Source organism: Emydura macquarii, unplaced genomic scaffold, assembly GCF_026122565.2.
Source record: "Emydura macquarii macquarii isolate MOO-44397 ecotype Brisbane River unplaced genomic scaffold, CSIRO-AGI_Emac_v2 contig_1790, whole genome shotgun sequence".
Lineage (NCBI taxonomy): Eukaryota > Metazoa > Chordata > Testudines > Chelidae > Emydura > Emydura macquarii.
The window spans coordinates 27357066-27384494 of record NW_027131927.1 but is presented as its reverse complement, the minus strand read 5'-3'; the positions used below and the strand labels follow the sequence as shown (position 1 = coordinate 27384494).

General features: G+C 39.4%; 1 protein-coding gene across 2 annotated transcripts in view; it reads right to left on the bottom strand.

Annotated features, from left to right (window-relative positions):
• GRID2 (glutamate ionotropic receptor delta type subunit 2) overlaps window positions 1-27429 on the bottom strand; it is a 963383-nt gene that overhangs the window by 323486 nt on the left and 612468 nt on the right. For both annotated transcript variants that reach the window (XM_067557183.1, XM_067557186.1), the window contains one exon: window positions 8728-8781. In XM_067557183.1, the coding sequence (XP_067413284.1) occupies window positions 8728-8781 (54 nt within the window). The remainder of the gene's footprint in view (window positions 1-8727; window positions 8782-27429) is intronic.

Genomic DNA, 27429 nt, shown 5'->3' with positions numbered 1-27429 from the left:
ATCAAACCTTTTTGAAAATGCTACTTTTTAATTTTAAATTCCAATCCTGATTTAGTTTTCTGGCTACAGTGAACGTGCTTAAAGCAAAATCTTCTGAACCAACTGGTTCAGATATAGCTCCATTTTGTTTATTTCCTTTAAAGCCAAAAGGAAGAATATGCTAAGGATTGTGAATTTTAACATCAATTCTCTTGACTACACTAAACCTATTTTATTCTTCATCATGGCATGTCATAGCTTTTGGATTCATCTGTTATTTATGTTCTTTATGAAATATAGATTTCTCTGCAAACAAAACAACACCTGGCATCAGCGGAGTCCAGTGTAATATCCTGCATTTCTGGTCGATTAATCCTTAATGTACCATAGATAATGGTTTCTCTCAGCTTAATATGCCATCTTTTCATTTAGTCTGTATCATTTCTCTAGCTATGAGAAAGAAAAAGTTGCTTCTTTGGGAAAATGCAGGTCATTTTTCAATTCACATGCAATATAATCACAGAGGACCGTTAAAAAGAATCTTATTATCTATATTCTAAACCACACTTTTTAATCAGAGTGCTTATGGGGAAATCACTTAGTTTTTGTTACATATCTTACCTATATTGGAACAGAGAGGCTGTCAGATGGTTTTTGTTTTTTTTTTAATATTGTGAAAAATCATACCCACATGGCCATGCTACACCACCAAGTAACATTTTATAAGAGGTTTTGACTTTTAGCTGTGCAAACATTTATCATTTTTTCTCCCAAAAGCACAGCACATTTTTTCTTTATTCAGCAGTTTTGTGCATTTTAATTAGAATTCTCTGGGTTTTGCCTCTAGGTCGTTGCCACACTTTAGATATATTGTGTATTTTATAAATATTTTCTGGGCACTAAAATCATATCCAAACAAACACCAAAGAGAGATGGGCAATGTGTGTATTGTCAATGTGATGAAGCAATATAACAAAAATACACTGACAAATGTAATTTAGATTCTGTGGGCTATACTGGTATTATAATAAGATTTCCTTTTTAGTTTAATTTCTCAGCTGCAAAACTGTAACCCACAAACCCGAGTCCAGCTTAAATCAGGAGAATTTGATGTAAATAAATTTCTTTGCCTCATTTTAATTCTGCCATTATTTTCTCTTAGGATTGATTGACAGTGAAGAACCAGTTTTGTTGTATAAAACAAGACAATCAGCTCACTCATTGTTCTGATTTTTAGATAAGAGTTCAAGAGATGTTCCACAGTGACAAAAAAACTAGGTTAAGGGGACTATTTCATAGAAGGAAACCATTTGCATTTCAATTTCAAGGGTTGTTGTAGTCTTGTTGGTTGCAGGATATGAGAGAGACAATGCAGATGGGGTCATATCTTTTACTGGAATGACTTATGTTGGTGGAAGGGACATAGTTTTGACCATCAGAGAGCTCTTTCTCGGGCACCAGTGACACTCTAGTTACCTTCTTCAGACCTGAGGAAAAGCCTAATGGAGCTCAAAATCTTGCCCCTTCCACCAACAGAAGTTGTTCCAATAAAATATATTACCTCATTTACCTTGTTTCTATAGTATCAGAGTGGCTGATCCATTTTACAAGTACTGAATGCCAAGAAAAAAGAAATAGAAAAACAGGAGGCCACTATGCCCAGTTTGTAGCTCTAGTATGAATTAAAAAGGGATTCAGATTTTCTAAACATAGAGTATAAATATATTTTGATATCTTGGGCCAAAACTTTTATTTTTTTCTCCTCGGGATTGAGACTAGGAAGAGTATTGTCATTAGTATAAATGGAGTGAAGACAGAACTTTGAGACAGAAGCTAAGATAAGAAGGAAAGATGAATTGATCCACTCTGTGGGACATGGATCAGGCTTCTAAAACTAATGGCCACTGCAGCAGAGCTACCTCATTCTGCCTGCTCTGAAGCAACCTACAGACATATCGGTGGAAAGGGGCACAGATACATTGCTATGGGTTTCAGAATGCCAATTTCTATTAGTTATTACATGCCTAACTTGAACGATAGCCAGGTCATTCATCAGTGTAACCCACATTTGGGGTGGCCAGCTCCTGGAACTCTGAGCTGAGCCTCTAGCAAGTCCTAACCCTGTGAACTATGACAAAAATGGCTACAAATCCCTTTGACACCATTTCCCAGCATCCCTGGAGTCAGGTGTGGGGACAGAATAGACTGGCTACCCCTGCTGAGACTAACTGTAGGACTGGAAGGAACCTCACAAGGTCATCTAGCCTAGTCCCCTGCACTTATGGCAGGACCAACATATACTTTATTGTTTTCTGTGAACTGGGTTTTATATGTCTGACCAGTGGTGACAGCATTATTCATTTTCCCAAGGGAAGCACCGCTGATGTCCCAGGCACAGCAAGAGTCACCTAGGGTGGAGGCACCGACCTCACAAAGACGAACCCAGGACCCAACCCATTTGAGGAGAGGAAAGACGCCACACCAAGTAACAAGCACCACAGAGGAAGCTGGAGCCACATCTCTGTGGAGGGGACTATACGAGTCTGCACAGGTGGCAAGTGCAATACAGAAAATTGAGTAGTATATAATACATGAGCTACTGCAATCATTTTAAACTATAAGGGTTTAATGCAGCCCCTTGTAATGGGAGCCCTCACTCCTGGAGTGCCCAAGGTAGCCAAGTGCAGTGCTGCGGTCAAGTATCTGCCTCAATTTCCCCAGTGGACTTTCAATAAGTCCAATGAGGCTTATGTATATTAAGCAGTACCCTTCAGCAGTGTAATTTACTTAATCCAAAGGCAGATCATTAGACAACCAGGTCTTGACTTCAGCATCCTACTTGAAGGAGGTAGGGGCTGAGTTAACCTTAGCCCATCAACACCACTTATGTCCAGATCCCTTACCTGTGAGGCTCTCTTGACCCAAAACCCTCACCTGGAGTCAGGGTCTTCAGCTGGGGAAGAGCTTTGCCTCTTGAGCCAAGGTCCCCACAAAGATCAAACCGACAACAATCCTTCCTTAGAACAACATATAATTCCTTTGATCTGGAGCTCCTCCTGCTACTTGTGAAGTCCTTCCACTGGGACCAGGTTTTGCTGAGGCTTGGCATTCATAGCTCCTCCTTTTTGTAGCCTCCCACAGCTAGGAGCACTGTGCCTTGACCTCCTTTTCTGATGAGCTCCCTCACAGCCCTTCCTGAGAAGCCTTCACCTTGGTGCTCTTTTTGTCTGCATTCTGGGGACCGTTTCTCTCCCCAGGAGTCTGTTCCCCACTGGGAATAGCTTCCTAGCCAGCTCCCACTGAGAAGTTGTTTCCCTGGGCATTTCTTTCCTGTGATCTCCCCTGCCCAACCCCACAGACCCTTTATAAGACCCGGGTGTTTCTTAACTAATTAACAACTGCTCAGCTATTCAGGCATTCAATTATCCCTGGATGGGTGTTGGTTAGCTCATTGTCTTTAACACAGCCTGTCATAGGTAGGCTGATGAGGCCAGCAATGCTGTGACACCCCCAAAGTAATTATTTTGCATTAATCTAGTGCACAGGTTTAAAATGTGCCACTACATCAGTTAGTGAAATCCAGTTAATTATTTCCTGGGATCTACCAGAACTTCAAAAGTTGACTTTTAAGTTCAATATGACCTACCCCAGGCTCCTCATAGTACTGTGTTGTACTTAAATAGCAATGAACAAACAGAGTCCAACAACTAGGACTTTTTGGACAGATATTTAAAGCCAAATTCAGCGCATGGATGCATGCATGTAAGATTCCCATTTAAATCAGTGGGAGCTGTGTGCATCCATCTCAGGGTAACTTTTTGAAAAATGTGTAACTTTAATGGTTCAACATTTTTCTAAGTTGTTTCACCTATAATAACTGCGAGCAGTGCAAAGAGCTTTGGCTGTCCTCTGAAGAGAGCACAGTAGGAGACAGGTGACGCCACTGGGCATAGTGGGATTACACTGCACAGTTTAACTAATCACTAAAGAAAGAAACCTATTTAAAAATCAATAAATGAATGAGCCATTTCTTCCATGATAAAAACAGACACACAGTTTTCTCTTCAGATTCTCACTATCAGCTAAAATAAAATATATAATGAATGCAGAAATATGACTTAAAAGAGTGACAAGAGAATTTAGCCAGATTCCCTTAGGCTGTCAGAGGTTACATTTATTGTGGCAGGGAAGGAAAACAAACAGAGAAATCCCTTCTCATGCCTATTACTCCATCTCTGATTTGTGTATATCCAAATACTATATCCGAATCTCTATATTCAAATCTCTGAATCCTGTGAAATTTAAATAAAGAACTATACCATCTGCTTCAGGGCCCTGAAGGAATGGGAATATTTATTTGGAGAGGTTTTTCTCAACTGAATGCATTGATCAGGGGGAGGAGATTGGTATTATTACCAAGTACTAAACATGACTGATTGTGACATATGAAATTGTGCAACCTCATTTTTATAGAGCCTTCAGTACAATACAGAAATATAAAAGTAATGTATTAAAGGTAACGTATAATATTTTTCCCCCCAAAGTTCCACAGTAATTCCCATTATGATGCACATCGTCGAAGCTGATTTAATATATTACCTTAAACATCAAGTAATGGGACAATAAAATTAAGTAAATGTTACCAAGCATTATTGCCTTTTTAAATAACCCATTGAAGTAATATATGCAATCCCAGAAAACTAGGCAGATTCATGTCCATGAATGGCATTTCTTTTCAGATTGTTTTGTTTTCAGAACAAAAGGAAAAGGGAATACATTCCTAATTTGTATTTGGCATCTGGTTGTAAGCAGTTATTTTAACTGTTTGCCAAACAATGTATTTCTCATTTGCATAATTCATTCTAAATGCTGAAGGACTACAAAAGCAATGTAAAATAGGATATTTGGCACACTAGAAATGCTACTGTGGCACAGCTATAGTGTAGACACTTACTACAGCAACTGAAGGGGTTCTTCCATTGCTGTCGTAAATCCACCTCTCCAAGAGGTGGTAGCTAGAGTTTGGAAGGTGGATTTAGAGGTGGAAGAATTCTTCTGTCTACCTAGCGGTGTCTACACCGGGGCTTAGGTTGGCTTCACTGCATCTCTCAAGGGTGTGAATCTTTCGCATCCTGAGCGATGTAATTAGGTTGACCTAAATTCTAGTTTAGACTAGGCCATAGTTACTTGGTAGCTCTGATTTAACTAAAACAAATACATCCATCATAAAGGGCTAGATTTACTGCATGGAGTACTTGTGTGAGTAACCACATACCACTGTGAACACAGAGTTTCCAATCTGGCCCATAGTGTAACTTCAAAGGATACAGTAATATGCAACTAGAGGACAACCACATTGATTGCACTGTTTTTTCTTTTTGGGGGGAGGGGGAAAAGGATTTGTTTGTTTGCTTATAAGAGAAAATATATCTGTTGTGGCAAGGGAGGCCTATTCTGCCCCTGTGGGTCCTGCGCTTTTGGCAACTACACCGCTGGCGTGGCTGGGTGGGAGCAGGGGGGGCCCGGTCCCACCCTCTACCATGGGCCCCAACCCAGGAACTCTGCGAGGAGTAGCCTCAAATGGCTTAGTTCATAAGCTACTGCCTTCTCTGGGTTGCTCGTCTGTGGCCCCCTGCTTACAGTCCACTTCCTAGAATCGGGTATGTGGATTTCCTACTCTTCCCTGCTTGAGTCTCTGTCCAGTTGCTTGAGCGGCGCTGGTCCTCCTTCAGGCTTTTGGGGCCTGTGTCCCCTGGCCCTGCCTGGACGGGCTTCTCTCTAACTCCAGTGGCTTGGTGCTGTGGCAACACCAACACTAGCTCCAAGCCTTGGCGCAGCGCAGCGCAGCTCCTTCACCCAACTCCCTCTCAGCTGTCCCTGTCTGCCTGAAATGGAGGCTTTTAACTGCTGGGGCAAGCTCCTTAATTGGCCTCAGTTGGCCTAATTGCCCTGGAGTAACCCCAGCTGACTCACACAGGGAATAAGGATTTACTGAGCCTGGGGCTAATATATATGCCTTCCAGCACCCTTCTATAGCCGTCAGGTCTGGCCCTGTCACACTGTTTTAAAACTAGACTTGTTTCTCTAATATTCTGGGACCAACACAACTACAACAACACTGCAAACTAAACAGCAAAGAGCATGTGCAGCCATCACTCCATTTCCAAATCTCCCATAGCCATCAAAGTGGATAAAATTGAGATATTTTTCTGTAGTGTACTGGCAAAGTGACAGAAAAGGCAGAATATTGTTCTCAAACATTCGCCATCTGGAATATATTGACATTTTTGTTATGGTCTGAATAAGATGACTTCAAAAGAAGTATCTTAAAGGAAAACTTTTTTTATAAATGATAAATCAAAGTCAGATCTAGATTCTATCTATGCCACTGTGAACAGATCTTATTTGTTTCTGATCTGATTTTAATGTCCTCAAAATATTGCAAATATTTAGAATGCTAGAACAGAAAATATATCATTTTATCTTCTCATGCATGGATATGGCTCATCCGGCAGACTCTGTTTCAAAAAGCAACTCATTTGTTAATCTATAGGTTCTACAGAAAATAAAGAATACATTGTAGTGAGAAGTAAGAGCTTAAGGCCTGTAAAACAGGCTAAGGCCTAAATGGAAAAAGCCGAGTGAACAGAAATATATAGGGTCACTCAAGTTAACTGAAATTGGCACAGGAAAGTGCTGATACTGCAAGATTGACAAAATATTACTAAAATATGTAGCAGGTATAGGAGGTTACCAAGATACTAACTCTCTAAAATGACACTTTTATGGATAGAAATGACAAAATGTGATACATGGAGTTGTTTTGCCCAAATCAGCCAATCAACGGAAAAAAGTGGTATTAGACTACGTCAAGAGGGTAGCAACTACCTACGTCAAAGGGGGAAGAACGAAAGTGTATGTAACAATGTACAAAAGAGGATGTCAGAGGGAATACTGGCATCCGGTCTAGGGGATAACGGAAAGTCCTGCCGTTGGGCTGAGGCCATTGTAACGCCACCTATACGAAACTGACCCAGAGATACTCTGTAAGTCATTTCTCATTGGGCCGCACGCAATAAACCTGGCCTGGGTGCCTTCGTTGCTCAGCTAATTCGTGGTCGTGTCAATTCATTCGATTGTGAGAGCTGTCTCAGTTTCCTGATCAGAGCTGGGACAGCATCTACACAGGGACACACGCACGCAGCCTACACTGATAAACATCGGTAACCAACACACTGATTACCACATACATCAGAGCTTTTTCAGTTTACTACACTGAAGTTTTTCTTTTAAAGTTCAAATTCATTTAAAATTGACTAAAATGATAATAAGATATGATATGCACCAATCAGTAAGAACTTTCACCTAAGTGATTTACCAGTATTTTGGCTAACTCTATAAATTAGGGGCCTAATCCAACTCCCACAAAAGTCAATGGAGAGACTTCCATTAATTTCAATAAAAGTTGTATTGGGTCCTAAGAAAATGATCATTTTTAATAGCATCTGTTAACTTTAAACAATGGAAGTGATTTACTAAACTGGTCTGGTCACTAGAAAAACAAAGAACCAGAAGGATGACTGATTTCTAATCTAGCCTCACTGAAAAATGGTTGATTGTACCTATAAATTCACTTTGTGACCTACCTGTGGTTTAGAAAGACAAGGTAAAACAGGAGCTGACTGTAACCAGATGCTGATTCTGAACTCAGCTTTTCCATTAACATAAACTGGAAACAGCAAATCAATTCTGATTCATTTATTGTACTCTAACAATTAAAAACTAATGACTGAATATGAAAACAGAAGTGTCCGGTTAAGAATCGAGATAAAAAATTACATGTGTGATTTCCCTAAGCAAGCTTTACAAAGACGACACAGATACAGGTACTATACAATTTAAACTAGGGAATAATTATCTCCCCCAATTAAGCCTTTCATGGACATAATAAATTACTCTGTTTTAAAAAGTAGAGAAACATTTGAACACGGTAGAATCGAAAAACAACTTAACTGAGCAGTGTTTTATATGTGCAGCTACTCTTCTTTTTGATCTACCAGATGTTGGTTAGCAAGCATTTAATGTAGATTTTATTTCATGATTAAAAACAGATCTTTTAATCAAACGTCTTGGCAAATATTCCCACAAGGTCAGACAGATTTGAAAACAGATATGTTTCTACTTAAAAAAGTTTCTTCCTGTTTGCTACTTATACACATTCATATATGGCCCTATCCAGAGCCCATTAACTTCAGTGGGTTTTGGTTCCAGCTCATAATGAACTACTTAATCCTTGTGCTTTTTAAAGGGATAGAGGGAGGGAACACATACAAGTTTTAGAAACAACATTTAAATATAAATGGAACACAAGACTTCACTTGGAAGGATTCACTCTGTGCAAAGAAGAATTGTTTTTGGTTTGGTTTTTGTGGGGTTGTTTTTTTTTTTTTTTGATGAAAGATCTCCCAAAGCAGGCAGCTCAAGCCAAAAGGAAAGGCTAAATATACTCAGTAGGGAAGTGTTTTTCATTTGCTTTACTCATACAAGGCCTTTTATTTAAAAAAACAAAACAAAACAAAAAATAAAGCCCCAAAAGATGTCATTCTGTTTTTATTAAACAATGTTCCCACCCGCATGCCTGGAGTTTGCTTTAGCTACTGCTTCCTGTTGGCAAAGATGAGCGTGAACACTGTCAGTATGTATGAAAACAGGATTCATGCTTTACAACAATATTCAGTTGATAGTTACCTCATTTATAATGATCCAGTGACAGTCAAAAGCAACCAAATTAGTTTCCACGACCTGAAATAGAGAACAAAGCAGCTATCAGTCAGCTTATTTATGAAAGCCAAATAAATAAAAGGATAGATAGATAAATAAAATGAAATAGGTGCTCTCTGCAAATGACAAAAAATGGAGCACATGCTCTGAAAAACCTGTTATTCAGCTGAGGATAAAGAACCTTTAACACAATGCTGCAGAAGCATTTTTGTTATTGTTTGACTTACTAATTAAAGATGGAAATATACTTCATTGCAAGCAGCACAGAGGGAAATAGGTTTCCATTGATTCAGAAGAAAATGAAATCAGTTTTGCTTTAACACTGTGTGGTGAGATAGAGCAAAAGAAAGAATGTCAGAGAATCAGTACGTTCAGGCCGGATACCACTGTAGACTGACCAAATTTCTGAATCTCCCAACACCTTCTCAGTGTTCACCTATCCTGGATGTGTGAGTGGGAAGGAAATGGGAAGGTTCTGATCACCAGATTAAAATATTTGGGGATTATATAACTGGAGGAATGGGTGGGAAAAGGTATTTTGAGGGAGAGAGAGAAATGTGTCATTGTGGCAGTTTTGGGAGACTACATGTACCTGTTCTTGCCCCTATTCTCGCAGGTCCCTTGCTGCCCCCTCACAGTTCTGCTTCCCTCTCCTCTGTCTCCTACCTTGTGGGTGAAACCAATTGCAACACATGCCTTTGTGCTCAGCCCAAGATGCCACCTTCCTCTTCTTTCTTGATTCTGTGCTATCATTCTTCACTTTGTGGGCAAGGCTCACTCAGGGGAGAAACAAAGAGAAAAGAGGAAAAGGAGAGATGGCTGGCAATGTCATGAGCACAGTAAAGATGCAGCTGCAGGATCTGACTTTCACACCAAGGTAGGTAATGGGGAGAAGGCAGCGGAAAAGGGAAAAATCTCATTTCGTTCTACTGGTTTCAAGTGAACAGGCATTGCAAACCAAGACACGCCAAGTAAATCTTGCTCATCTAATCACCCAACCAATTTTAGCTCTAAAACAGCAAGTACCTAGAACTGCTATTAATCACAGGGGAAGGAAGCCTGGTGTTGTAATGCTGCTCTGTGAAAGCATAAAGCAATGTGACATTGTGTTAGGTGAATGATAGTGGTCTATTATTATTGAGGCCTGGAAAAAATGCACAGCATTGATGTTTGGCTTTTAACAATGGATTACCACAATTGCTGGCTACCAGGGATTGTAATTTATTGTAATTTATATAATGCTGTGTCCAAAGGAGAAAATTAACTGGTTACTAATCTTAAAAGAGGTAAGATGCCCCATCCTGAAAACCCCCGTTATTAATTCAGAGGCATTGGAAATGGGTTCAGTTCTTATTTGCTACATTGATGGGCAGTATAGGAAATTCTAAACTAGAGAGAGACTGAAAGCGGTTTATGGACAGCTGCATATGAATTGTCCTTAGATAGGAAACACTCTCCATTGCTGAAATAATCCTTTAGGGAAATAAGATTGCTGTGTCTCTAATGTATTTCTGGATAAATTTAAACATTATTTGTAGTTCATCATTGTAATTCATGATGTAACATTGAATTTAGATGCAGTGCATTATAGTCTCCATGTTGTTATTCTGGTTCAACATATTTTGTGATCTTATTTTGATTGGTCCTCTACTTATGAGTCAGTGGAGAGGGGCTTCCTATATATCTATGTGGTAGTTGTGGTAGTTGTGGCATCTCTTGGATTTTGTCAAGGAGGTTTCTCATGCAGCATAACACCTGATGTTAAAAGGTGAGGTATTAGAGAGGACTCTTTGCTTGTTGCTTTCAGAGCCTCTGTTTTTATTCTCATTATTTGATTCAGTTATACATTGACTACCTGGGTCTGGGAAGAGTCTAACCACACAGGAGCAGAGAGAGGCAACTGAGAAGCAGAAACTGAGAAGCAGAGTGCCAAACTGTGTGGTGTTTGTGCATTAGCTTCCCAAGTCAAGCACATAAGCTTACTTATTCATTGTGGCAAGCAGAACAGGAAGGAGCTGCTCCCTCTGTACTAAGAGACTGGCTTTGAGCTGCCATGCTATCTCTGGTGCAAGCTCAACAATTTCAGAGGTGGGGTCGTGAGCAAATGACCACACTGGGGGATTCAAAAACAGTCTCCGTGTAGCTGCAGTGTGGTTGAGGATGCCATACACCTGATGAATGAGCTGCCAGTGCTCATCTTGTGCTAGTCTATCAGGAGGACTTTACATACTCCACACAGAGTATCCTGCAATTGCTGTATGGCTGAAATGTGTGATGCTTCCCTGAGCCCTTTTGACCTTTTTTCTTTTGACTTATATATCTGTTTTATCTCCCTACTTGGTATTTTCAACTCCCCCCCACACTTTATTAAACCAGTTGTGCATTCACTAATAATAATATTATTTTGACATTTTGTTGTATTCTTCACAGTGGCCTTTTATGACACACCAAAAGAGGCAAGATAGAACTGAGCAGTAAAATGATGTGAAGCCACATAGCACAACCTGTCAGAAAGCTTATACTGGGGTGTTATTGGTCTGATCAGATATCATGTATCAAATAAAATTGAAGGAATAAGTAATGGTCCCAGTGCTTGTAAACAAGCACTGGCTCCCAAAGAAAAAATCCTATTATTGTCATGCCATAGAAAGTTAAAGTAAGATGAAATTAAGAAAAATTCAAAAGAACCACTTTTAGTTGGAATTTCAACACATTCCACAGGATCATGTCAAGTCTGATGAATTTCTGTTAGAAACCAGGTATGTTTCTACCAAACCCATACCTGCCAGACAGGTTTCAAAACCCGCCTGGTTCCTGCCTAGCTCCTCAGCAGCATGCCTGGCAGGCTGACGGGGAGCCAAAAGCCCGAAAGCCCCAGCTCGCTGGTTTGCGGCTCCTTAGAAGTCCAGGCTCCCAGGGTTCAGTCTGCCAGGTAGACTGCCCTGAAGCCACGGCTCTGACTAGGGCTGAGCAGTGAATGGTAATTCCGGTTTGCAGAGAGCTTTGAAATGTTGGGTTTTCATTCCAAATGGGAACAAAACCAAATTTTGAAGTCTTGAAATCATCTGTGAAACACAAATCATTCTTTGTCCAGCTCCAGTTAAGATCTGGATGAATAATTGATTTTTCAGTTTTTTGTTGGCTGTTCTGAGAAAACGAACACAAACGAATCTGGATCAAACTGAACTGGGAAATTTGATGAATTGAAAATGTCAGTTTTGGGTCAAAAAAAAAAGTTTTGTTTGATCCAAAACATTTTGTTTCTGCACATTTTTAAAGTCTAGATTACAAACTTGCAAACAGAGATAGCAGTAGTACCTCCCTTATAAGCTTTATCCTAGCGCTTCGGAAACTCACCTGAGAGGTGGGAGAGAAGGGTTCAATTCCTCTCTCTGTCTGACGTGAAGAAGGAATTTGAACTTGGGTTTCTGGCATTTCAGGGGAATGTTACAGCCACTAGGCTACAAGATATTCTGATGTAGATCTCTTTTAATCTCTCTGGTTAAATGATTTGAATAGTCACTAGAGAGAATCAGTGAGAATGACTGTGTATTCTGCTGGTTAGGGCGCTCAGCTGGGAAGTGGGAGACCCAAGTTCAGGTCCCTGCTCCAATGCCTATTTAATTAGTGACCCAAAGTCGAAAAGATTCAGCAGGAGAGACTGAGAAAGAGCTACATTAGATTATTCATAGCTCAGAGGCTGGGGCACTCTCCTACAGTACCAAAGATCCAAGTTCAAATCCCTCTTCTGTATCAGGAAGAGGGAGAAACTGAATATTCAGAGTTTGGGCACAATAGAATGATTTTATTAACCCAATCAAACATTTTATAGACATTTTTCCTCCCTCCTCCAGGAAAGGTTTTGAAACTTAAAGGAATCTGATATTCAACACTACAGCTTTCTGAAAGTAGTTGATAATAAAACAATATCATGCATAATCTGACATAGAACACTCCTTTTGATCAGCAGTTATGAAGCACAAGTTTACAAGCACAAGCTCATTATTATATTAACCTACTAAAAAAAAATCAACACTAGCATTAACACAGCCTATATCCAATATCTGTCAGTAAAACCGTCATTACTTGGACAAGGCATGACTTTACAGTCATGATAAAACGATACACCATGCCCTTAACTTTCTACTGAGTTTACAGTTTTGTTCATTTAAGGAGTCCATGGTACCTTCACTGAGGAGGGAGGAGAGCAAATGAGAATGCATTAATGAATGAAGAGAGATATTAGAAGCAAAGAGCATTTCTGGTACCATTCAAATTAAGCCTCAGTACTCATAACTAAAAGCCCATGTAAGGAAGTCATGGACACCATTAATAAAACTATTTTGAAGTTATTTTTATTTTTATTTTATTTTTATTACTTATGTGTTCAAAAAGTTAAAGTATTTATTTAGCATCTGAGGGGATGATCCACTAAAGTAAGAATATCATTTCTTTATGATCTATGAAAACATCTCTCTGCATATCCAGTGAAGTTGGCATGAACTCTGCATTTTGTAGAAGGGGGCAATGGAATATATAAACCAATACGTTCAATGGGAGTGAGGGAGTAATTAAAAGGGATATGATATCTGTGAGTTAAAAGCAATAAAAACAATTTGGTATGGGGCACAGAGGAGTTAGGGAGTTGTAAAACCCAAATCTTTGAGTACTGTGCAGCTTTGAAATTCATCTGCCCATAATGCTGGCTTTATGACAGAAAGTAGTGCTCTGCACACATAAGAGGGACAGATTGAAAATTTCCATAATTTCCAGAAAGCAGGTGATGGTTCCAACTCACATCGTAGGATAAAATTGAGCTAAACTATTGTATGAATTCATAATGAGGGCCTGAAAGCACATGAAAAATGATATCCTTCACAGGTATTAAATGAAACAAATAACCCTTTGCTAATCACAGATGAACCCAAACAGGTATGTAAATAGTGTCCAAATACTCAAACACCTTTCTTTTTAACAAAGAAAAAAAAAGCTGCGTGGAGCTACTGATATCACAGACTTGGTGGACTTGGAAATCTTGAAACGCTGAAGAATCAATATGTTAATTACCTGGTATTAGGTTTGAATCTCAAACATGTATTTCAGTGAAGAAAATTAAAAAAAAAAAAAAATTCATCTGCCTTGACATTCACAATCCAAGTAGCAATATTAAATAAATAACCTTGTGCTGCTGAACTGACATTTCTATCATGCCGCTGGAGGTCTGGTAATCCACTGCAACTTTATTGTGCAGGGAGTGCAACAGTGTCATGGTATAACCAAAGAATTTGAGGAATGATTTTTCTTCCTCTCTCTTTCCAGTCCAGTTCATTTATATATTGTGAGTTTAGATACGCTGCCAAATTTGTACTGCCTTATCACATGACTCTTCAACACCAAACATGAAAGCATCATTTTAGCAAACCAATTTTGTATTGGACTTTAAGGGCCAAATCCTTAGATAGGGTTAATTAACATCACTGCATTGAAGCCAAAAGAACAATACTGCCTTATACCACCTGGGAATTTGTCCCAATGGTAGGTTACTCTTTATGTCCTGCTGAAGCAGTCACATGAACAGATCAACCTGAAAGCCAAAAAGTCTGAAAAGACAAGAGCAAAAACAAACACAGAGATCCTGATTCTGCCACCTTACTCACATACTGCCCTGGTCCACACTTACCTCACGATTCGGCGGCAGTCGACGGGAGTTACGCAAACTACGCAGAGTAGCTTGCGTAACTCACGTCGACTGCTGTGCTTCCCTTCTGTGCGGGGTCTACACTACTTGAGGGGGTGATTTACGAGCATCGACTTCCTGATTGATTGAGCAGGTCTAAACTGACCGCTCAATTGATAAAGAAAGATAGATCTGGCGGCGGCGAATTTGCCGCCGTCAGTATAGACATGGCCACTTTGAAGTAGTTTAATGAACCATCTTATTGAAAGCTACAAGAACACTTGCATAAGTACTACTCAGTGTGTGAATAAGGTGGCAGACCCATAGTTCTAATCATAAGAGGTCAGAAGAATCCACAGTATTGATATAAAGTAATATTTTTATAATCTTTGCAATGTTAGAATTGGGGACCATACAGTTACTTACAAACATTTCACTAGCAATTTCACTAACTGCCTATTAAAATAAATGCTGTACTACGTTGTGAAGAAGATATTCCATTTGGTCAAACATGGATGCCATTGAATCAATGTGCAACATGTCTAAACAAAAATGATTTTTCTTTTTCTAAGGGACTTGAGTACACACCTGAATAGATTTTGCAGAGAGCAGAGAAATGCTGTCAAAAAGACAAGTGATGAGCAAGGACAAACCATCTGTCACTGGCAGTAACTCCAGAACTTTTGAATCTTTGGAAGAACCTGACAATTTATCACTCTTTCTTCCATCATTCACTTTCAAACCACCAAAGAGCTAAATGTAAAAATCTGAAGCAAACCAGAAACACTGCCAGCACGGAAGCTTCTTTCAGGTGTAATGATAATTTAAAAATGTACAAAATAGCTCCTGTACAAATAGAGCTGGTAATTTAATGGGATAATATAGAAAGTTAACTGTATTATTCTCCACTGTACCTGGTGGTTTAGCTTTATTTTCCTAGCTCTCTATACAGTGTGTCAAAAAGCATGTACTGAATACCTGGAATACTATATAGACGCAACTGCTAACAGACTCACCAGCAGGACTAACATATATCTTAGTTAAACTAGGGTTGGCAAATGGAAGGTTGTTTTCCTCTATAAAGCTAGAATCAATTAGGCCTTAGTCAAGCTGTACTTAAAGTTAAGCACTATTCATAAGCTCTAACTTAAACACATGCTTAAGCACTTTGCTGGATAGGGGTTTAATAATCAATTAATAGCATGGGAATGGGAGATTTGATAGCAGCCTTTAACTACCTGAAAGTGGGTTCCAGGGAGGATGGAGCTAGGCTGTTCTAAGTGCTAGTAGATGACAGAATTAGGAGCAACAGTTTCAAGTTGTAGTGTGAGAGATCTAGGTTGGATATTTGGAAAAGCTTTTTCACTAGGAGGGTGGTGAAGCACTGGAATGGGTTATCTCGGGAGGTGGTGGAATCTCCATCCTTAGAAGGTTTTTAAGGTGAGGCTTGACAAACCCTTGGCTGGGATGATTTAGTTGGGGTTGATCCTGCTTTGAGCAGGGGGTTGAACTAGATGACTTCCTGAGGTCCCTTCCAAACTTAATCTTCTATGATTCTATGATTCAAATGTAAAATGGTGCTGATGAGTCTTCTGCAGTGTTGTAAGTACCATTTTCAGTGGTGGATAGACTCAAGCTAATTCTGAGACTCTGTTTTTCTTTGTAACTATGACCAAATATTGCAGCTTCATTCATCAAGAATGAAGACATTTGTCCATAAAATAAGTGAAAGCCATGGGATCAGAGGACAGAGCTTTTCAATTGGTGGTACACAACTACAGAAATACTTCCCTGAAGGGTCAGAACAACTGTGAATGTCCTGCCTTTAGAATCAAATGCAAATTCCAACTTTTCATAACATTTCCATAAAAATCACACACATGCGTGTTCATGCAGACAGGAGGGAGAGAGAAAAAGCTTGTGAATATGACATATTGCTCATGAAATTTGCTGGTGGAAGCTATAAAAAGCAAGTGTGAAATTATAAAAGGTACCTAAATGACTTCGGAGCACAAGTTCCACTGAAAGGCAATGAAACTTGTGTTTCCAAGTCACTCAAGCACTTTTGAAAATCCTATCCTAAACAGCTAGACAGACAAATAATACTGATAACTCAAGGTATTCCTGTTAAATCAGGTCGTAAGGAGGGCTTCTCTTAGCCACTTCTTTCTTGCTTCTCCCAACAAGGTCATGATAGAACTTATTGCACTAAGACCCATTAAAGTGGAAGGCAAAATAGGATATACAGGATCCAGAAACAAATTGTGGCAGTTATAAATTAAACCGAATATGTACAGATCAAGATACAGATAACAGCTAACTATCTGTGCAAGTGAGAAAGAAGTGAATAACTCAATGTTCATGGACTGTGTCTTATCTTATTGTCTTTTTCTTCCTTTGGAATAGATGTACACATATCCATTTTTTCCTTTTAAGCCATGCTCACTGCTGCCATTTGTCATAACAAAACCACAATTTTTTACACAACTAAAGCAGATTACATGTTTCCTACCATGGCATTCATGAATCTACAGTATAAATATTACAATTCATTGACTATCTAAACTGCTGAACTATACTTTAAACACATTTTTGCTACAAAAATTGCTACTATTGCCAAGTCAGTTCAGTGTCATAAGACTCCAAAATACAATGTAATCCTTTGGTCATGCCAGAAACACTTAGCACAGAAGTGTTTATTGGCAAAACCTACAAAGCTGTGACAGTACTATGGTTCATATATTGAAAGCAGGAAGCTCCTTATCTTGATGTTGTAGTGTAAATGGATATGACCTAGAACCGCATATGGTCTTTCTTTGTTTTAATCAATCTATTTTTTTCATCCTGATGAAAATCAGCAGATAGTATCACAAAATCCCCTGTGCTGAAACTGACTGGCATGGAAATTACTTTAAAAACTGTCTTCGTTTGACTTTTCCCCAGGAGTTTAGCATGGACCCAAACTCTCTACTACACTCATCCAAACATCCACTATCTACTATATAACCCATGTTTTCTGCATTGTAGTCTGAGCTCCACTCTTCCAGCTAGACCACTACTAAACCACTTGCTGCCAATGTTATTTCACAGACCAATGTGTTGTAGCCACTGTTACTTTTTCATAGATAGATCTTCATGTCCCTCTCCCCACTTATCTTTCCCAAGGACATAGTAATCTGCTGACCTCTGAGACTCACACAAAAAACATATTTTGTGTGTGTGAGGCAGAAAATGCAAATTTAGGAAAAATAAAACAAATAGAATAAGCTACATATCACTTCCTAACACTACACTTGATTAAAGAGCAGTGACTTGGGTATTTTGGGTATCTGCAGCAATTGCCTATGGTGTAGATAGTTCTTCTAGCAGTGGTTTGGAAACTAGAAGATGAAAGCATAATCTACTCAGTAGATAACTTGCAGAAGAACAGTAAGAGATGATAAAAAGCTGAAGACTAGTTTATCTGATTTGAAGACAGAAAAGAAAAGCAATGAAATGCATTGAGTTACCTCATCAGTACATAACTGCAAAAGATTCATTCTCACCCTGTACGTACTGTGACTGCAATCCCAGTCGAAAGCTCTTCTTCCCCTCCCCTGCCAGTCCACTAGCTGCTAAATTCATTGAACTGCAGTATTATCAGGCTATCTGTACCAGCACTTCCTGCTGGTGCCACAGCAAAATCTTTTCTTTGTCTCTACTCTTAGCCCTTGAGCTTCTCAATGGGGAAATGGATCACTGATTTATAAAGCTCATTCTTACACACCAGAAACTAAATCTCACAAAAATATCTCTTCACTAAAGTCAATATGTTTGGAATCGAACTTTAATCTCTGTCCATTTCCAAACTCCAGACCAAAAAATACCTGATGAGTGACAGTGATCATTTGTTTTATTAAGGAGTACTAGCAATCCTTACCTGGGTCTCTGATCCCCATGCAAACGGGAATATTCTATTGCAGGTGAAAGTTGCAAGAAAGCTTTCTCAGGCTTATTGCCACTCTATCTCCAATCAGTAAAAATCAAGCTTCTAAATCTCTTTGAAAAAAGAGTTTAATGCATTATATTTTGCATTTTCAGTCTCTCTTAGAGACAATTGAGGTGGCAGTGTTTTTAATCCTTTTCAGTTCAATCCGCCTCATGAGAGCTTTATATTTCTTTTGAAAGGAAAAAAATTAGCCTAACTACTCAAAAGACCTGGTCAGTTTTCCCTTTATTTCAAAACAAGATAGCTTTAAACTAAAGGAAATTCGGTTATTCTACTAAATAATTAGTTTTATATTGACTCGGTTTGCTATTCTAATTATATATGAAAAAGTCCAAGCTCTAGGAAAGAATTCAGCTCCCAAGCTTTTACTGGGATTTTAAGAAAGATGGAGACAATTCAAATGACAAAATCAGCCTTATGTTGAAGGCATACTTGGAAACAACTCAACAGTTATACGTTCAATAAGAGTAAATAACAAGGTTAATAATATAACCATAATAATCAAGTAGAGAGATTGCAAGCACAAAATGCTTTTTTGCCTGGAATCACTTGTACATTCTAGGTTTTGCATTCCCAAAATGTTTCAGAAGAGCTAAATACTATATGAATTCAGTGGGAATCACATCTAAAAACATGCACAACTCTTTGTAAATGTACCTGTTATATAACCAACTTTAAGTAATAGCATTACACAATTTAAGAATTTAAAAAAATATAATCTCTCATTTCATCTAATTTTTTTTTATTCTTATAGATTAAAATTAAGCAATAATGATTGTAGATAGCAAAAGCTAATAGAAAAGTACGATTGTTCCAATGAAAAACGTAACAGCTGTTAGGAAAAGTATTGACCTACTCTGAGGTACTTGGTCTGTAATCAAAGTAATATGCGTGATATTATGTTGTCTATTGTAGTGACAGATGCCAGAATGCAGAAGAACAGCATTTCGCACCAATCACCACTGTGCTACACTCCTGTGGAAACTGCAGGTTTCAAAGAAACAATTAAACACCTCAAAAACAAATGAAATAAATGCAAATTATAGACTTAGTTTAGCTGATGTAGTTTCCTGGTTGTGCCTCTTATTTTCTTGTAGGAATGTCTTGTAGGAATCTTTTCTGCAAGAAGCTAGAATTCTGTTCATAGCTATTTGTGGCAGAAGAGCATTTTATTCAGTTGCAACAGTACTTGGAGAGATCTGCATTTCATCTTTATGCCTACCCAAGGATATTAGTTCTGTTTATACTTTGTGCTAAACTCTTGTCAGTTCGGAGCTAAAAGACAAACAGAAAGGCCAAGTACTTGGCTTGCTGGATTGAGTGTTGGTCTCTAATTCAAACTGGTTGCTCTAGCTTGCCACAGTGATAGGAGAATAGAAGCAGCAAGGATTTCCTCAAGAGTTTAAATCCAGGTGCAAGTCATTAGTGAACCCTCATCTTTCTGAGCACTTATTGGTGAGAACTGGAAATTTCCCCAAAGTGCTGGAAGAAATAACCAGGAGCTGTTTTCTGGGTGAACCAATTCTAGGTGGGAGGCTGCTGCTAAGTCTTCAGTTAAATGAGGAGGAGTGTAGTCTAGTGGATAGACTGGCCTGGGACTCAGGAGACCTGGATTCTATTCTCATCTCTGCCACTGGTCTGCTGGGTGACCTTGAGAGATAGCTTATAACAAATTAGCACGTATTTTTATGACTTTTCTGATAGATATCTGTTGGAATTACTATAGCAGTCATCATTATGGCTTTGGGGTCTGTAAGAGGGAGCCAAGATGTGCTCACATACGATAGTGATGACTGCCATAATAACAACAAATATCTACCAGAGAAGTCATATAAATACACATTAATTTCTTATGTACTATCTCTCAAACTCTACATCTATGTACACATAACTATGTGATTATTTATAATCATCTTTAAATATAGCTAACACTTCATTATGAGAATGAATAATGAAAAGGACAGATATTGAACTTGAAAACCACACACACAATGAATTCCCCAACTGATGGCATAGCAGCACTGACTTCAGGGAAAGGAAATAAAATGGTTGAAACAAATAAAGCCACGTGAATCTTGTTCTACAACAAATAAATCATATTATCTGGTATTTGTATCTGAAATTATAGGTCTGATATCTTTAAATAAAGATAGATTTCTGAGTGTCCTCTCGCCTATCCTGGTTTTATACCAGTATAACACCATTGATCTCAATGAAGTTACTCCTGATTTACACTAGTTTAAGTGAGAGGAGAATCAGATCTGGACAAGCAGAAAGCCAGTAATAGATACCAAAGCAAATGAAATAAACGGAGTCTGAGGTGAAATTTGAAGAAGAATGAAGACAATTGGTACAAAGGAAGAGGGTTGTGGTCCTGAAAGCTCTCTGACAGCAAGGTCTGTCTCACGTATAATACTCCTCTCCTCCTCACCTAGAATTTTAAAACCTTCAACCTCCTTCCCCTTTTTAATCCTGCTTCTTCTCTAAGAATGGTCTTAGTGTTCTTTTTGGGAATAGTCCACCTCCCAGTCTCGCCATCTCTGTTGTCAGCAGAATCTCTCACACTAGAAATGACTGAAGTCACTTATCTCTAAGGCAGATATATGGATGAGGGCAACTTGGCTTGGCCCTTTACATTTTTACACCAGCAGTAACTTGCCACACAGAAGCTCTCTATCTGTTGACAGTGGAGAGTGTGCTTATGCTCCACAGTGAACTGGCAAGTCTGATGGTGTTGACTTCTCCTTGTTTCCAGTTGATTCTACAGAGAAGAGCTTGGACACTTCTGGAAGCAACTGGGAACAAACATGAGGATCTAACTGAGCTTCCTCTGTAAGGAAACCCAGCCACAAAGAGAAGGAAGAAAGGAAACAGGAGGCACCCTTAGGGACTGAAGCGAAATGCCCAGGGAAGAAGGTTATTAGTACAGGGAAGCATGGAGAGAAAATCAGGGGACCAGACAATCATGCAGAATGTGAAAGGGAGTAAGGGAGCATGTGCCCATGACCAAGTGGTAGGGCAACGTGTGCAGGAGAGCATGAGGAGAGGAAAGAACGTGACAAGTAGGAGTCAAATGAAAAAACAACAGGAGACAGCATGAGTATTCTAAAAAGGGGAAAATACTTATCACTTTAAGGGCATCTAATTTGCATAAACACTTTTATAAATTTTCATAAATACTTGGCAGATCAGAAAGGGAGCTGATCTAAGGAATGTGCTCTCTTAAGACAAAGCCATTAGGAAAAGTGTGAGAATGCCTGCTGCATTGTGAACCAAAAATAAATGAACTGCAGTGTTTAAAAAAAGATTCCTACAGCCATCTCAGTGAAATGCTGATTACTTCTTGTCACTCATGTACAATGTCCCCTACCCTATGTAAACATTTTTGAAGCCAGGGATTGAGTATGTAATGCAAACATTCATGTTATAAGAAGGATATTTTTATATACTTTTGTGAAGTTGGCACAAAGACCACAGTAGCCTGAAATCTTAGGACCACAGTGACAAATCGGAAAATTTTATCAAACAAGAGGCTTTACAGTAGCTCATATAGTAATTTAGTTACAGTAGCTTCTGTGATGCTAGCAGGTCAGATACCAGCTCTGGCCCAAGCTACAGGCATTAGCTAAGAACTGACAGTCTCAGAGCTGGAGACCGGATCAGGCCACCTGTAGGTTACTTCTGCTCAAAATAGCCAACAAAGTGGGTTTCTGCCCACAAAAGCTTATGCCCAAATAAATTTGTTAGTCTTTAAGGTGTCACAGGACTCTCGCTATTTTGCTCAAAATAGGTATTAGTCTTGTAAGGTTGTATATAGTGTTTAGACTATGAAATGCTTATATGTTGCTGCATGTATTAATCTCACTTGTAATAGCTATATCCCATGCCATAAGATAATTTTTAAATGTTTACTCTAAACTGTAAAAATGTTTGCTCTGTAAACTGTAACCCTCCCCCCGCCCAGTCAAGAGAGAAACATTACCAAGTGTGAAATACTAGTTTGCCACAGGAGGTGTTATCTCCTGTCCAACAAAAGAAGGCCCATATACCCCAGACAAACCATTGTGGAACATCATAGGACAAAAGTCCTTGCTGATTGCTCCCCCAGTACCAATGAAGAGAAGTGCATGTGAACTTTTCCCATCATCTTGAACTCTGGGGGAAGGGAATACAAATCCCTGACGAGAAGAAACTGCATCTTTTTGGCTGTTTGAACTCTCTGAAGGGCCAGACACTCTAAAACAAAGCCAGAGATCCCATGGGGCTACACCTCTTGGGTCTGCCTTGAAAGATACAGAATAGACAGATCACTACAACTCTGTCATTCTTAACATTTTGTTAGTGTGGCATGCCTGGGTGGGAGCGGGGGGGGGGGGGGGGGGGGCCCAATCCCGCCCTCTGCCCCGGGCCCCGACCCAGGGACCCTGTGTGGAGTAGTCTTCAAACTGCCCAGTCCATGACTTACTCCCTTCCCTGGGTCGCCTGTCTTTGGCCTCACTGCTCGCAGTCTGCTTCCTGGAACTGGGTGGGGAGGGGTTCTCCCTCAGGCCTGTGCCTTGGGTCCCTGGCCATAGCCAGACAGATACCCCCCCCCCCTTGTCTCTGGTATCTTTGGGGTTGCAATATGTGGCAGGGGTTGCTCCAAGTCCTGTAGTGTAGTGTAGTGGAGCGGAGCGGAGCGGAGCGGAGCTGCTCCGCTCTGCTCCTTCTCCTAACTCCCTTCCAGCTGCCCGTCTGCCTGACAGGGAGGCTTTTAACTGCTGGGGCAAGCTCCTTGATTGGCCTCAGCTGGCCTAATTGCCCCGAAGTAGCCCCAGCTGGATCACCCAGGAAACAGGGATTTGTTCATTCTGGGGCTAATATAGACCCCCTCTACTACTCTCCTGTAGCCAGAAGGTCTGGTCCTGTCACGTTAGATGGTAACTCATTTGTGTGTATATGTTTGTTTGCTTTACCCTGTAAATAACTCTCATTCCTTTTCCCTAGTTCATAAACCTTTAGACGGTTTATTACAGGATTGGCTGCAATTATTGCCTGTAGTGTAGGATCTAGAGTACCAACTGATCTGGGGTAAGTGACTGGAAGCAACTTAAAGGTGGGGTGATTTTTGTCTGGGTGTCAAATTAGACTGTCTTCAGTCTAAGGGGGACTGTCTGTGACTCCATGGTAATCCAGGAGCTCTCATTTGTTACTGGCTTGGTGAAATTGAATTATAGAACACACCACCTGTTAGGGATGTCTGCCCTGAGGTAAACACCCACGGTCATGGGCCATGTCAGACAACATGACAGTTTCACATAGCAATTTGTCCCCCTCTACCACCACCACCACGTTTCTGCTCTTGTATGACAAAATAGTAGAGCAGGGATGGATGTCCAATGGCTTCTGCATGGCAGAGTATACTACTACTCACTTAGAAGACAACTTCTATCAAACAGGAATAAACGGTAAACAGTACTTAAAATTACATCAGACACTTTGGCATCACTCTTCTGTTATGAGGTGCTAGACAGTTGAATGGCTTGTTTAGAGGTTCCAGGGGTACAAGGACTGCCGCACTACTATAGAGGCACCAAAGAAAGCATTCTCTTGAAGGAAAAATAAATATTAAATTCACATATTGGATTTTCAAAATCAAAGGTTGAATGCATTTTTTTCATTATTATAATGTGAACATTTTAGGGCTGGATTTTCCAAAGGGCTCAGCCAGATGTTCCTTAATGGGAGCTGCTGGAGGCTGAACATTTTTGTAAATCTGCCCATTCCATTCAGTTAATGGATGGAGCGCTAAGCTCTTCCTATAATCTGGACCTTTTTGTACTGGGGACACATAACATAGTTTATTAGGGAAAGAGCAAGAATAAAGGGGATATCTGGTTTCAGTTTCTTTGCACCCAGTTTTGTAAATTTGATCCATTTATAAAGGGAGCGGAATTTTCTGGTACACAGCATAATAAAGCATCTCTTTTCCTTCTTTACTATTTTCCTTAAGGTATTCCCAGCCCAACATAAACTCAGCATTACTGAAACAGAAAGTATTTCATTTTCCCATCACAGACATCATTAATGAAGGCCACTGTTCAAGTGACAAAGTATCACTAAACCCATCAGCTTTTTTTCCCCTTTTCAGCTTTTACGGTCGCCCTTTGTCTGTCAATTTCACATATCTGAAAACAACAATAACAGAGGTTCAGATGAGATAGCCAGTGTTTCTGACTTGCACTACAACTTAGTATTCAGCTCCTCTCTAAATAAGTAGGCTGAAAGCATTTCTTCTAGTAATAGGAGTTCAAGAATCAAAAGTAGTTTAACAGAGTTCTAACAAGCTGTGTTTGCTAGCTGTTGGCTTGAAGCTGCCTATGAAAAGCCTCTCTAAAAAGCACACAAACAAAATCTGGGTTCTAACCATTTAAAAAAAATAAAATTTAACATAAAAGTGCAATAACAAGGGTGAAAGTCTCCAAACCAACCTTTGTTTCTGCTTTTGATTATTGTAACTGCAGGACGGATCCATTAGTAATGAAACTGTGTTAGCCCAAGGATATTTTTGTCACTAGAAGCCCGGGAGGTCTATACAAGAGCTAAGTAAGTCTGTTAGATTCTGCATGGATCAAAACACTTGGCTTTCTTCATGATAAACCCTGAAATCTTTCATATTAAGCCAAACCTAGTTTTAAAGGAGTATTTCGCATTATCCCACCACCAGTAAAACGTATACACTTAATCCCTTATCTCAACACAGATTTGGTATCTTAATAAATTTAGGGTGCATCGCATTTGTCCTTCAGTCAAATACACAACACCACAGTCAAGTCTCTACAGTAACTGGCCAGAGATTTGTTCACATTATTTCAGAGCTGTGACTGCATGCACTATATCTGAAAGCCACTGAAGCATCCTTGATCTACTGCATTCAGAGTCACTAATGGCAAAAGTTGAAAATGCATTCTACACTGCAGGTTAAAAGGGGTGCTCCATACTTGAACATCTGGTGCTCATTCCGTGTTCTCTGAAGTACACTGACTCAGCAGAAACTAATAGAGGATAAATTAATTGTGCAGCACTAGAGACAAAGTAGGGGATATGCAAACACAATTTTTTTTTGTTATTAAGGTCAGGTTAAATTCAAGGAGACTAGGAATGGATACAATAATTATGAGGCAGGAATAGCAGTTCATATCAGGATACTAAAATATTGTAATAATTGTGGTAGGATGATACAATTATAATGGTAAACTGTTGTAACTGTATTTGACTAAAGATGGACTCAAATCAGAATGCTGGATCCAAACCACCCAAAGTTTAGTGTATTTAAAATCTGGATCTAAAATCTGCAAACAGCACCTATTTTAATAATGGGCTGGCGGACTCCCCAGATAAAAACACCTCCAAAATTCCAGACTCACGGATGTTTGAAAACTGGATTCAGATGCAAAGTTTGTAACCATCTCCAGCATGGATGGATGGATACTAATAGAACTGCAATTACATTACAATTATGGTAACAATAAAGTACAACTAGTGTAAGTTTGTACATTTATAGAAAAATTTGAAAGTTTCAAGGCCTTAGCAGCTGCTAAAAGTATTAACTCAGGGTTATTTTAAGGGGGGGAACCTTCTGGTAGAACTTGCAAAACTTTTAAAGATATGGAAAAACTACACAGAGCGAGAAATTCACCATTACACCATAATCTGAACTTTTTTTTTTTTAAACAGTTCTTTAATAATTTAATAGACTACAATACTAAAAATTATTTCCCCCCAGTTTTCTCTGTGGTTTGGAATTACTGTATTTCCCTTTCTGTTCATTTCCCAAAGAGGAATAGTCTGGATTCTTGTTACCAGATGTTAAAGGTGAGCTTCAAGACTTGAGGGAAAAAGCATGCAAGAAGATTGCAAGTTTCCAAAACAGTGAAAAGTATATAACCATTGTTAAAAACATAATTAGTCCTATATTTTAAGAAAGTTTAAAAATAGTTAGCACTATTTGAGAAAGATGACCTGCAAAGTTGAAAATTAAAGATATTTCAACAGTCACATGTTTGCATGAACTATTCAAAATTCTAAACCAGGACTTCCATTGTACTTCTTATGGTAGTTGTGGCATCAATTAGTCAGAGAATTAGGGAGAGAAATCAGGATATCTACAGCTCAGATATTTTAGGAGTTTAGTGTCCAATGCCATAAAGACATATACATGTTAGTAACTTTTCTCATAAGAGTAATCCAATTGAAGTTAATGGGTTTCCTCACCTCCTGTCAGCATAGGTAATCCATCTCCCCAAAAGAATTCTTCTATCGACCTAGCGCTATGTACACCAGTGGTTAGGGCAGTTTAACTGGGTCACTCAGGAGTGTGGATTTTTCACACCTCTGAGCAACATAGTTATATTGACCTAATTTCCTAGTGTAGACCAGGCCTAATAGGATAAAATCTCTTCTGTATTCTGTGGGGTATGAGAGAGGGTGGATCTTCTGTTCAGAAAGTAATGTGTATTATGTTTTAACAAGAGAGACAATGAAAAATTAAACATGAATAAAATCTCTACATAACCACAGGAAATTAAATTTAGAGTCATTTTCTGCTGCAGCACAATGGACACTCGTACTGAGAAACTTACGCATGCTGAGACATCTGATGTCTGCTGCAATTCCTACAAAACACCGTCATCTAAAAATGGCTAGGCAGCTGATGAGCTCTGATTAGCGGCTGCTATATAGAAACATGTTCATTTGTCCTCATACTGCCAGTGATTGGGACATGGACAATCATGCAGAATAGTTGGAGCAGGGGTCAGGCCTAGTTGTTAGTGCAGGTGTCAGTAGCCAGGAGTCAGAGCCCATCGTCAGAACCAGTCAGAGGCTAGATGCTATGCCATAGGTCAGATCAAAAGTCAGAAATCAGAGCACAAACTCAGCTCTGGATTACATGGAGTGAGGCAAAGCAGAGACAGGGCTGGGTCTAAGGCAAGATCAGGAGCTCTCACAGCTGTGGGTGAATGCT